The sequence below is a fragment of the Pempheris klunzingeri genome, chromosome 2 (genome assembly GCF_042242105.1).
Source record: "Pempheris klunzingeri isolate RE-2024b chromosome 2, fPemKlu1.hap1, whole genome shotgun sequence".
Taxonomy (NCBI): domain Eukaryota; kingdom Metazoa; phylum Chordata; class Actinopteri; order Acropomatiformes; family Pempheridae; genus Pempheris; species Pempheris klunzingeri.
The window spans coordinates 21,115,699-21,128,576 of NC_092013.1; the positions used below are offsets into that span (position 1 = coordinate 21,115,699).

General features: G+C 43.4%; 1 protein-coding gene across 1 annotated transcript in view; it reads right to left on the minus strand.

The window, feature by feature from the left end:
- Positions 1 to 332: 332 nt before the first annotated feature.
- The window catches only part of chd5 (chromodomain helicase DNA binding protein 5), a 34,279-nt gene continuing 21,733 nt past the window's right edge, over positions 333 to 12,878 (minus strand). Inside the window, exons 21-40 of the mRNA XM_070838851.1 lie at positions 12,650 to 12,767; positions 12,403 to 12,527; positions 12,033 to 12,279; positions 11,516 to 11,688; positions 10,839 to 11,013; positions 9,231 to 9,317; positions 9,024 to 9,112; positions 8,439 to 8,572; positions 7,427 to 7,571; positions 6,571 to 6,730; positions 6,362 to 6,441; positions 5,960 to 6,155; positions 5,784 to 5,873; positions 5,517 to 5,660; positions 4,858 to 4,966; positions 4,506 to 4,638; positions 4,141 to 4,336; positions 3,091 to 3,254; positions 933 to 1,059; positions 333 to 460 (exon numbers count right to left, since the gene is read on the minus strand). Coding sequence (XP_070694952.1) covers positions 333 to 460; positions 933 to 1,059; positions 3,091 to 3,254; positions 4,141 to 4,336; positions 4,506 to 4,638; positions 4,858 to 4,966; positions 5,517 to 5,660; positions 5,784 to 5,873; positions 5,960 to 6,155; positions 6,362 to 6,441; positions 6,571 to 6,730; positions 7,427 to 7,571; positions 8,439 to 8,572; positions 9,024 to 9,112; positions 9,231 to 9,317; positions 10,839 to 11,013; positions 11,516 to 11,688; positions 12,033 to 12,279; positions 12,403 to 12,527; positions 12,650 to 12,767 — 2,820 coding nt within the window. The remainder of the gene's footprint in view (positions 461 to 932; positions 1,060 to 3,090; positions 3,255 to 4,140; positions 4,337 to 4,505; positions 4,639 to 4,857; positions 4,967 to 5,516; positions 5,661 to 5,783; positions 5,874 to 5,959; positions 6,156 to 6,361; positions 6,442 to 6,570; positions 6,731 to 7,426; positions 7,572 to 8,438; positions 8,573 to 9,023; positions 9,113 to 9,230; positions 9,318 to 10,838; positions 11,014 to 11,515; positions 11,689 to 12,032; positions 12,280 to 12,402; positions 12,528 to 12,649; positions 12,768 to 12,878) is intronic.

The following is a 12,878-nucleotide window of genomic DNA, read 5'->3' on the forward strand; positions in this document are numbered from 1 at the left end:
GCAAGGCTGCAAAAAAAAAAAAAATCCTCTTTCAGAAAAAAACTGCTTCATTTCCCCTCCTAATCCTCAGCTCTCCTACAAATATCTACTGAAATACTTCTATAGAATCCTTGAAAGATAAAAGTGCAATTGGTAAGATAAGATACTTCTGCATTAATCAAAAAGTTAATCGCCTTATCCGCAGACAGAGAGCTTGATTTTTTTTTTGTAGATTTTAAGTCAGGAAGGAGCAGGAGAAAGAGGAGGATGTGGCGGAGGAGATGGCCAGCTGTCATCCATACAGAATCCATCCCTGGGAGTTTCTGACCTCAGGTCAGTGTTACAGAGCTGGTCTAGTCCTCAATGCAGATGACATCACTAGGTTTGCCTGACTTGAGGTCAGGCGTAGCCACATCTCTCAGGGAGTCGAGTGACTTCTTGTCCAGATGGCTTGTAGGGAGTGGGGGGCCATTAGAAGACACTAAAGGGGGAGGAAACCAAACAAATACCCAAGTCATACTTTTCTTTTTCTGTAATTATTGCAAATAAAAACGATGAAAATAATACACCCGAATTATCTTTTATTTCATCGTTCTTTACATCAATTTAATTTAGTAACCATCCAAAGCGAGCATGGATGGGCAGACACTGAAATGCATGTCAATTCAAATTTGGCAACTGCGTGCAATTAATGGAAAATGTCTTTTTAATAGTACAAAAAATATCTAATGTCTGGTCGGTCAAAACGATTGCTGGCAGCAAAAAAAAAACCCAATGTGGCTGCTAATGAAATATCTTTAGATCATCGCTTGTGAAATACCAAAATGATGTCCTCCACAGTAAATTTGATTTATGTCTGTCTGTCAGCCGGCTACACTTCAGTTAGGAAGTAGTATATTTCAAGTTTTATGTCCCCTATGATCCGGCATCCTACAGTAAATGTCGATCCTTACCGCTGACGTAGGGTCCCAGAGGCATCTGACTGTAGTTGACCATGGGCTGTCCACCTGGTCCTCTGAATCCTCCACCGAAGCTGCCGCTGTACAGCTGAGAGCAGCCAAACCCGCCCTGGCTAAAAGGCTGCTGACACACAAACACAGGAGATCAGTTTTCCTGCTGCATGCTACAAATTTACACGACTCACTTACAGGATCATTACTGTGACACAGCAGGTATTAACACTTCTAGACAGCATTTAGCGCTCATGTCTATAGAGTGTTTGGGTTTTTTTTGTCTGGAGTGAGCTGGGATGAAACTCGCTGAAAAAACAAACGCTGCGTGTGGGTTTTGTTTCTAAGTCACCAGATCACCGCTCTGACCACCGCCGTTGTGTGATAGACCAGCATCGCCCCTCTGATCTTTAGGAACTATTTCTTTCTGTTTGTTGGATATCGTTTTGTCACTACGAGCACCAACCAGAGGATGCTTGCCCTCATACTTTGTACGGATGAGCTCAATGCCCCCGCTGTCACCGCTCAGTCCGACAGCCATGGAGCGAGGAGGAGGATGTGGGTGCGTGACACGAGGCGTCAGAGACAACAATGCGGCGAACATCAGTGGATATCCCTCAGATGGGCTTTTCTGTCTCTGTTGTGGCATATCATAATTAAAGCTTCAGAACAAGCTTCTCGTCCGTTTTTCATGGTTACCAGGGTGACGATTGCCTTCATCTAAACATATGATTGGATGCCCTTTCTGAAAAGTTCAGAGATTTTGAACTGCAAGCGCTCGGAGCAGCCACACAAAAAAGGCAAAAGCGCAGGCAGACTCACGGTGCCACATACACTCCCTCCTTATTGGCAACGGCTGGAGAAAAAAAAGGAGGAAAAAAAACGCTACATGGACACGGCCCTTAGCAAGTTTGAGTAGCTCTGTCAGAAGAGTTTCCTCCTAGGGATGGAAAGTCAACAAATAAAAAAAACAAAGAAGAGCGAGTAGCTGGCACAGCAATCAAAAAAGCACAGTCAGAGGGCACGGCTAATCACACAGTTTGGCTGAAATGATCTCTTGTATAACAGAATAAAACACACACATTCAACTCTGGTGAACAGATGCAGGAGAGATGAAAGCAACGAGACAATAAAGCCTTTGTTAAACCCTTTGGGACTGAAATGTGGAGCTCAGTGGTGAAAGTAAACAACTTAGGGGATTTTTTTTTTTTTTTTTTTTCATTACACCTGGGGAAACTTCCATGGGGGATAGAGAGCCTCCACAGGCTTTTGAAGGAATAATGCGGTTGCTGAGTCGTGACTACAGAATACTTTCAAAGTTTTTGGGCCATAGCCTTTTATTCTTTAAATTTACTCAGCCCTGCTGCACATTTTAGTGTGCTTTATGTTTTTGGCCCTCACGAGCCACCAGCCTCCACAGCCACATAAAAATAACCAGCCAAGTCCAAACCATTAAGGAAAGAGACTAATAATTCTTAGCAAGACAACAGAGAAAAACATTTTCCATCTTATAGTGCTGGAATTAGATAAACACATGAGTGCCTATAACTTTATTTATTAGTATTTCATTAAGGACATCAAACAGAAGATTGCCTTGTATTGGACTTGATTTTCCTACAAAAACGACTCTTTGAGAGAGTTTTCTGGAGCCTTGACGGAAATTCTGGCTCCTTTTAGTGAGCCAGATCAGAGTCGGCTCTTTGTGCTCCCAAACAGCTCTTTATTTCGTACCACTTCTGGTTTTTACATTTTTAGCCAAATTTAGCCAAATTATTCAGTGCAATTACACTAAACCTTACATTTCCAGAATACTATAATCTTATTATTATCTTTATTATCTTATTATTGGTGTAAAAATCTTAAATAATGTAAAAACATCAAATGCCATCACACGTGTATTGAATGTTTCATCTGTATTAAACTAGGTTTAGTGTGTTGGCAACCGGTGCAGCATGTCTCATCATGCTCGGGTCTTAATGCTAGTACCTTACCCACATGTGTTATATGATCATCCTGTTAATCTCTCTTTTATTTATCTATCAAAAAAAAGGGAAAGGAAGGCAGCTCTCAGACGGGAGCCGGTTCCCACCGTCCACCCCATGAGGCCGATGCCGATGACCCATCTCTATTCTGAAGCCACGCGGCCATCGTCCCATCTCACCTGCTGAGGCGGAGGCTCGCTCCCTCGGCTGGTGAGGCGGCTCAGGATGCTCCTCTCTGACATCTGCAGACGGGCCGACACCGGCGGGATCCTGGACAGCATGTTGGGCAGTCGTGTCACGTCTGCTTTCATGTCACTCAGAAGTTCCTCCAGCTGGTTCAGCACTGTAAGAGCACGAGAACACACACACACACACACACACACAAATGTTTCTCTGACAAATACATCAAAAAAGGTCATTTTAAAACGCTAATATTCTCACATCCCATACAGTCTTTGGTCTTGGCCTCTTCCCAAACTTTCATCCTCCTAATCACTGTAAGCATGTTTTGACTGTGAATCACATTAACACAAAATGAAGCCACTGTGTCAAACAGGATCTTTACTGGCTGCCTGTTAGATGCTCCACACATGGCGGTGCTGTGGAAACATCTGTAGGTGCAACCTTTTGCGCTCGGCTTACTGTCTGGATAGAACGATAAACCGGTCGCCATTTGATATGCGTCAAGGAATTTCTACAAATATTTGTCTGTGTTTTGAAACGAGAAAGAGTGAAGCAGGTTAACTTATTCAGGATGAAACAAAGGTTTAGAAAACACTTTAAACAAGTTAGTTTGCAGTAGAAATGATTTGAAATAGTCTTATTATTCTAGCAGATGTTTCACTTATTTTAATAAAGACTTAAATGATTCAGTAACAAAAAGACTCGATAAGAAGGACATTTTTTGCAGTGTAGCTATAGCAATTACAGTATTGCACCGATTACTTGGTGAAAATCTTATTCCAACAGAGCAGAATATAAAAGGACTGTTCAAGAAAAACTATGGCCAAGTATTTAATAGAATATGTTCTCTGAATACGAGAATAGTGAAATTTTGATAACTCTAGGGGGATTTTAAGGGATTTAAAGTTAAAATTTCTATTGGTAATTATTCCCTGTAAAAGCCATTTGCGCAGGATTATTCTACTTCACCAGCTTTTGGCAGGTGCAGCAGAAATTATGACAATTCACGACAACTACGCGGCTATTTGTGAAACCGGACCACGGACCTTTGTGCAGCACGGCGTTGGCAGGCTTGTTCCCGGCCAGAGACTCTTTGGACAGGTGCTGGTGGGACTCCGCCAGACATTCCACCTCAGTGAAGCGAGTGTTGAGAGCCATGGCCGGGTGACTGGGGTCCTGGGTCATATTCAGGTAAGCTGCCCGCCTCAGCTGCTCCTCGATCACCAGAGCCTGCTCCAACAACTACAGGGAGAGAGGGAGGGGGAGCGCATGAAAAACTGACGTGACAGGCAGAGGGAGATAGAATTTGAGAGACAGTTTGTTTCATTTTGGACTTTGACATAACAAAGCCTTTAATCCTTGAATTATTTCAGCCTTGAGTGGTTATTTTTAATATAAAGACTTGGATTGCCTTAAAGCGGCGAGCCAGGAACTTGTTTTTCATCTCTAGGTAGTTGCCCTTATGCATCTCAGTCTTGAAGGGCTCATTCAGAATAGCGTAACGTGGGTCATTCTGAATGTCTTGCCAGCGCGCATAGCCATGTCTGAAATACATTCCTAGTCAAGGAAAAACAAATGGGAGCATAGACCCTTGTAAAATTCTTCCAACAAAAAAGGACGATAGGTTGCAGAAAGCGGAGTTTCATATCGCTGCTCACAGTTCGTAAATATCAGCCCTTCGACTGCGGCTCACCCTGGTCATAAGTAATTATATTACTTTTCCAGATGCTGAGCTGCTGGGTCCTACATCTGGGAAAGGATACGTTACGATGCCAGCCAACAGCCAGTAGTCATGGCGACGGTGCCAGATGTCATGCATCTTTCCAGAAGACAGCGCCGCTCGCTCTTCGGTTTGCCAGAGGGTGTGCAACTCTGTCAGCGAAAGTATGAAGACAGACACTAAGATGTCAGAGATATTTTCCGGCATACAAAAAAAGAAGTAAGAGCACATTAACAGCACAAACAAGTTTTCTGACAAAACAAAGCAATTTCAATGCGGCAATGAGACACTGGAGCACAAAGTTGAAATGCATTAAAGAAGGAGAGGTGGTAAATGCCGCCACACAGCATGCACACAACTTCTCTATTTCAATACATTTGACTGCAAGTATGGCATTATAACTGAGACTTTTTTGTACTACATTACGCTCAACTTCTCACTTTGAAACCAGTTTTAAATGACACATACTGTAGCCGTCTAGTGTCTGTTTACTGGGTTCATCATTATATGATGTGCATTCAGAATTGGGCTGCACATTAAAGCTATGAAACTTCCCCGCTCTCCTATGAGGGACTTAAAATGTTGCTTTTGAGTTCAGATTACACAGCTATGTGTCATTCTCCCCTCACACATACAGTATGTTGACTGGTTCATTTAGGATAAAAAAAAAAAAGTCTAATTAAAAGTCAGATTCATTCTTACCTGTAAAACCTCCATCAGCGATATTAAACATAAACTTGGCTTTGAATCCATTTTTGTCCTCCTTCCTGCTCTCATCCATCTCATCTAAAGTGTCTTTGTCTCCGTTCAATCGACCCTCTAATGCATCGTCACTCTTCACGTCATCTGCAACCGCAGCATACATGTTTCTTTAGAGCAACACCAATATAACTGACATCCACTTCAGGTTTCTTTGCTTTCCAAAAAAAAACCAGTTAGCACCTGTTGGATGAATCATAGTGTTCGTACCTGGCTTGTTTTCCTTGTCTTCGGTTTTCGCCAGAGGAGAATCACTATCTCCTTTTTCTGAGGACTTCTCTGTGTCTTTGCAGGGCTCCACTGTGGATAACAAATAAATAAATAATTTAAATTACAGCCTTTTAAGTACAACCTCGCAGAGAGGTAACATTTCATGCACCACTCACTTTTTGGTGAGGTTTGACTGGATGACAGCTCTGTCTGTTTCAAAGCGGACTCTTTTGGGTTGGCAGATGGCTCCGTCTTTGTGGAGGGCGACTCGGTTCGGTCCCTCTCGTCTCCTGTTTTCTCCTCTGAGCTGGCCTTGCTCTCTCCGCTGTCAGCTGCCTTCTCAGGTGCAGATGCTGGGTCTGCACTGGAAGTCTGCCGAGGGAAAAACAGACAGGGCAACGGGGGGAGAAAGACAAAAGTTGGTAGAGGGCGGAGAGACGAGTTAAAAGGTGTCTAAGTTTGACAGAAGCGTCTTCTGCAGATGATGAGTGAGGTTAAAGTGTGATGATGCAGATGGACAACGCAGTAAAGGAGAAGAGAATGAAAGTGATGGATAGTAGAAGGAAAATAAGACTCACTTCCTGCTCTGACAGTCTCTTGCCATCTTGCTCTGTTGCCTCCTTGTCCTCAGCGGTACCCATGAGAGATTCACTCTTCTCTGCAATCCAGAAAACAACAACTTCTCAGGCTTTTTTTTTTTTTGTATCGAAAACTTTTTCTCAGCATGAACTTTACCTTACAGTTGGAGAAAAATAAAACAAGATCAGCTCAGAAACTTTGTGCCAACCTGGTGGGACGGGAGTGCCGGGCTGCGTAGCGATGGGACTGGCTGGCACAGGGGTGTTGGGATCAGAAGATAAACTCTCAGTCAGTTTCTTCAGCTCCATGCCGATGGGAATCAGATCTGGAGAGCTCAGCTTTCCATTCACATGCTCAAACTCTTGCACCTAACAAAGGAGAGATCCACTTAACTGTAACAAAATGGAAATCCTGGCTGCTTTTACTTAAATAAGGGATTAGGAGGAGCTCCATTCATTGTAAAGGACATGTGGCACACTGAACCAGTAGTTTAATTTGTCCGTATCTGGTTGCAGCAACTCTTCTTCAGTTCAAACTAACTTTGGTTAGGTTGGCATAATCGAATATACACTCCTCGTTGTAAATAAATACCATAAAGCCATTTCACATAAAGCCAAGTCGTGCACACATTTACAAATGATTGGTTGCTTTTGACTGGACAGAGCTTCAGATATGTCCTAGCAGTACATTTTCACATTAGTCTTTGCCTGCTAAGATATTTCCGTTGAAGTTTTAATGGTGCAAACAGATTTATTGAATCACTTGTTTGTTAAGTTAACGCAAATTTAAGACTTTACGCACAAACTGTAGAAAGCTCAAACTCCAGAAACCTCTTAGTTGGTCTTTGTTCTTCACCCAGGTGTGTATATATGGCAAAGAAAGTTAACAAAACATCTAAATGTGTGCTTTGTGTATTTTGTGTGAAATAGGAAGGTACCCAAAGGGTGCTTTTTTTTCCCTCTTGCTTGCCTCAATAGTTTGACCTACTTTTTCTAATCTCACGCTGCTCCGACAGAGGACTCTGTATTCTGTGTTAAAGATGTCCTCAGTTGAATAGCTAGTACCTTTTTCCTGACAAGCGACATGACTCCGATCCTAGTAAGAACATGCTGACGGGACAGACCCTCGCGAGGGACTCCGTCAGCAAACGTCTCCGCTCCGTCTGCCCCCGGCTCACATAGATGCCTCATGAACAGGGACACATAGGCCCTGAGGAGAAAAAGCACTTTACAGTATCTGTGACAAGTGCATAGAGGTAACCAGCGCTAACACAACCTTTCAACACCATATTCTAAATGGCATTACTACTAGAGAAGCAAGGGTTGTTTTTTTTGTTTTAAATATATATAATGTTTTAACTGATGTTTTCTGTCTGTTGATTTGGTGCATGTGTTACAGGGAGACTTCTTGTTGCATTATATTTTTGATGCTTGTTATATGATGGTGTCTCGTAGTCCCCATGTTACCAAGTGTTACAATGAAAGCAAACCAGTAGCACATGCAGTAATAAGAGCAGTACCAGTAGTATCAGTAGCAGTAATAGTAGCAGATGTCATTGCAGTAGGGATGGCATGAGAGGTGCTAAGTAATATGTAAAAATAAGTATTTAGTATGCAGTTGAGAGCTATAAATCCAGTTAGTAGTAGAAATGGCAGCAGCAGCAGTGGTAATTCCTTTTGTAATATTAGTCGTTAACAGGAGTAATAGAAGCAGCGATAGTAGTAATGGAGTGCAGGTGCTTTTCTTTACTTAGAAATAACAAACACGGCTCAGGGCTACTTGCTCTCTGAATATCTGTTTATGTGATGTTTGGCTCTGGTGCATTCAAAAGTGAAGTAACCCTGAAATTGGCGAGACCAACCTTTGCAAACTTGATACGAGCATTTGGGAGCTTCGCCCTGGGCTAACCAATTAAATGTGAGGAGTAAAAGAGAATAGTCCAGAGCTACCTCTTAACTTGATAGCACGAAGCCCTTGGCTAAACATTTCACTGTGTGAACTGTGAATTATAGATCAATCAGGTAACACCACTTATCACATTTTAGGTTAAAAAAAAAAACAATATTAGGGCTTTACCTGAACTCACGCTCGCTCTTCCCTCTCAGGTCTCTAACGAGCCAGTGGGAGTTGAAAGCATCCTGGGGAGGCATGCCCCAACGCATGATCGCATTGAGGAAAGCTTTCCTCTGGCGGGCGTTGAACCCCAGCACCTTGTAATAACCGGACAGAGAGACAGAAAATGGTGTAAACAGAGCTGAAAGAGAAGATGTCGGGCCAGAAAGTCAGAACTGAGAAACAGAAAAACAGCACAAACCAAGCAGCTTGACAAAAACACCACCACATTCTGGTGGTGTTCTTGCTTCCCTTATTCCACCGAGTTGTGAGTCAGGGCATAGGTTCATCATTTATGCTTGCTGATATATTGGGCTTAAAGATACACTCTCTGAGTTTGTTGTGGTGTCCAATAGTGGCCCCTGACCCCAAAGTGTCTCGTATTGACTACAGTTTTTTTTTTTTTTTTTTTTACAGAATGAGGAGTCATCCGCTTGCTATCTAAGTCATGCTTCCAAACATGTTACTACTTGCTCAGAACAGAGAATATATCTTCACTTTAAGGTGCACAGGATATTCTGAGCAGGACCAAGAAGCTGTGATTCATACCTCAATGCTGCCCCCAACTCGTGCCAGTAAGGGAGGCAGAGGCTTGTCTTTCTCGTTCTTCATCTGCCGACGAGAATGTCTGCGTCCGCCTATGTAAAATACAACCAAAATGCGCATTGTGAGGACTTTCCATGGACACAGCTAGTGTGCTGTAGTGTCATACCTAGACAGCATGATAACAGTTGTATGAGGGTAATGGCTGCCTACCCTCAGGCCTCTCCTCGAAATCTTCATCCTCGTCCTCGGACCCCACAGAGTACTCCGACTGATTGTCTGAAAGATCATCCTGCCACTCTGAGCCACACATCAAAGAGAAACAGTACATTGCATTCGCTTCTGTTGGTGGCCACCTGGGGGCGCCATGGCACTGCAGATTACTACAGACCACTACAGCTGGGCATGCACATACTGTACCACTTCTGTCCTCTGGAAGTGAGGTGAGAGGTGACTACTCTGCCAGACAGACACTTTAAACTCAGAGTGTACTCTAAGCCGCGACGGGCTTTGAAATCTTTACACTTTCATAGTCAACTGCTGTTGAACTGTGACAATCAGGACCTTGAAGCCCACTCTTAAAAGTACAACTACAGGATTTACTGTATTTCACTGCAATAGATACAGAAACTGGTTAACTATTAAACAGAAGTGCTTTAAAACCCGCTGGGAAGACCTTATAAATGTGCGACAAGAGAGCTCTGGGCCAGTAAAATACACACTGTGGCAAATTTAATGGAGGTCAACGGCTCTTGTTGAGACTTACAGCATAAGAGGATTTAATGCATTATTATGAATCTTGCCTGAACTGATACGCCCAAATTATTCTGCGTTGAGATAAGTTCACCTTGTTTCACTCATTAATGAAGTCAAGCATGTGAAGCTAAACCAGGCAACAGCTTCAGTAGCGCCGTCCTGTTATTGAATTAGCCGACTGGCTCGTTAGCCAGACATCGAAGTCGATCACAGTGTTTATGTTACAAGAGCTGCTGACCTGCGCTAAAGCCAGCAGAGGGTCTGACTCTGGCCTGTGTGATATCACCGCAAAGCAAATACAGGAAACGTATCTGCCACCAGTTTTCTCGTAATCATGAACCATGATCACATCAACAAAGTGGCCTGTTCATTACATATTTAGAAACACTGCGGTTTGGACACAGTGCAGTAAACACGCCCTCTCTATGGCAACGGCAGATTGATGCCACAGATATGAGTGACGTCTTCAAAGCCTCAATACAAACGTCTCACTTTAAAACCCTTGAATAAACTTCTATCGGGGAGCAATGACTAAAAATATGCCCAGAACTTTCATGCGTAGCTCAGAGAAATGTCTTAAGCAGAAGTGTTAATCTTTAAGATGATCTGTTGAGGCAAAACACACCGTTTAGCGTTGACTGTTGCAAATTGCTGGAAATCATTTGGAGAATGCAATTCAGTAAACCCCAAACGGGGCTCCCCTGAGTGGCTGATTTACAAAAATAATGTCTCTTCATTCTTAGAAATGTGCATTTGGCTCGCCTGCCACCTGTCCGCACGCCAGCTGGTAATCTGATGGCTAACAAGCCAAAAAAGCTCATCTCTCCTGCGTTCTGCAGCTCGCCTGCTTTTGTGTATTGCTGATTATACTTAGATATGGGGATGCCAAATCCTGGCACCAGCATGTAAACTTGAAACTGACAATGACAGAACATGGCTGTTGCCTCAGAGATCCAGCCAAGAAGCATTCATTTTACATGAGGATATTAAAGGTTAACACTTCGGGAAATGAGTACTGCTTAAGGCATCAGACCCAGGCATGTGAGTCCTGCCAGACAAGCCTACCTTGGTCCTCCTGGGTTGTGTCGTTGTAGTTGACCTGCTTTCGGATGCGTTTGCCTTTGCCAAGGTTGCGGGCGAGATCCTCCTGCTGCTGCTCGTAGTGGTGGCGAAGGAGTTTTTCCCAGTAGTCTGGATCCACGTTCTCCTCCTGCTTGATGATCTCCCGCTCCACCTCCTCCTGCACATGGGAGCACACACAAAAGCAAAAATTGTAAAAGACAGTACAAGGTAAACCACTGGGCCTCACACTACACTCCCTACATTTCATAAAAGCCTAAAAGTTATGGTCTTGGAAATCAAGTATTTTACACTGAGAATGTATCAAACAATTTATTGGTCAATTTAATTTGTAACACCAAGTAGCAATGCATGAAGTTACAAGGCTGAGGTTCCTGGAGGACCAATTGCGAATTAAAAGTACCCTGTGAGGTTTTTTTTATTATACACCAACACAGTTATTTCATCTTCAAATTCATAAACAATTTGTAAAACTTCAAGGCCAGATAAACATTTCCATTTTCTACATTTTTTTAGTGTAGAAATCCTCTTTTTAAACTTATTCTTAAGCCCTGTAAAGTCACCAAAAATGTGCCTCCTTGCGGTCTACATGTGCGTCCTAACGCACGTGTTGGGCGAAACAATCACCAAACTGCCACACCCTCCCCTCTTTAAAGCCTCACCTCTCCGTCCTCTTCTTTCACCACATACTGAGCCACCTTGAAGGAGCTCAAATACTCGTTCATGTTCTGAATCTCTGTGTCTTCGGTGGCATCCTGGCTGCGGTCCAGCAGCTTGGAGATCGCATCGTCATCATAGTGGATGACGTTGCCCTCCTCGCCATCTTTGTTGTCACCTGTTGGTGAGAAGATCTTAGTTGATGACTAATAGGGGCTGTTTTCAAGCAGACAAAATAGATTTTTGCCTGAAGCTCTGACTTGTAAAAAAAATAATGGATTTGACCTTTGGAATAACTAGACAACCCACAATTAGATATTCAAAACCAATGAGGAACAGACTTTCTGGATTTGAAAGTGAGAGGGAAAGTTGAGAAACACAAGAAATAATAAAACCTCCATCTGTCTCGACCAAATTCTCATTTGTTTAAAATCAAACAAACAGTGATGTTTAATAATGTTGAACCTTTACAAGACTGAGTGTGGAGTTATAAAAGCAGAAACATTAAGGGGTGCACCGTACCCATGGCTCGTGCTGCCTCCATTTCATCTTTGAAAAGCTCCTCAGTGCCAAACTTGAGGATGTCGTCCAGCTCTTGTTTGGACATGGAGCCAGTTTTGGAGCCCAGGCCGGGCCGCACCACCAGATGGGTCAGCATCATCTTCCTCTTCGCCACCTGAGTGATTCGCTCCTCCACTGAGCCCCGCGTCACGAAGCGATAGATCATCACCTTCCTGTTTTGGCCAATACGGTGGGCTCTGCTGAAAGCCTGGGTGAAAGGGAAGACGGGGCGGGGTGAGGAGGTTATCAAAGCGAGACAGACAACATCCGAGATCTGCTGGTTAAAAGCGTGCAAGTGCCCATGTGGGAGTCTTCGAAAAAAAATCAGTACTTGGATGTCATTGTGAGGATTCCAGTCAGAGTCGTAGATGATGACAGTGTCTGCGCTCGCAAGGTTGATGCCAAGACCTCCAGCTCGGGTTGAAAGCAAGAAGCAGAACTGCTGAGCGCCTGGTGCTGTGGCACAAACCAAAGCAGACGGTCAGTCGGCTTGTGCGTGAGAGCGAGCGGAAGCTGTGTGTAAGAAACATGCGTGCGCGCAAACTTACGCAGATAGATTCTGGATCGACAAAACTCACCATTGAAGCGGTCAATAGCCTCCTGCCTCAGGCCTCCGGTAATCCCTCCATCAATACGTTCATATTTATAACCCTCGAACTCCAGAAAGTCCTCAAGCAGATCCAACATCTTTGTCATCTGTAAAAAAATAAAACAACAAAAAAAAAACATGGTGAGTTTATCTAGCTGGGCTCAAGCTAAATGGACGCAGTAAAACTAAGAAAAGTTGGCACTTTCACTTAAAATTAT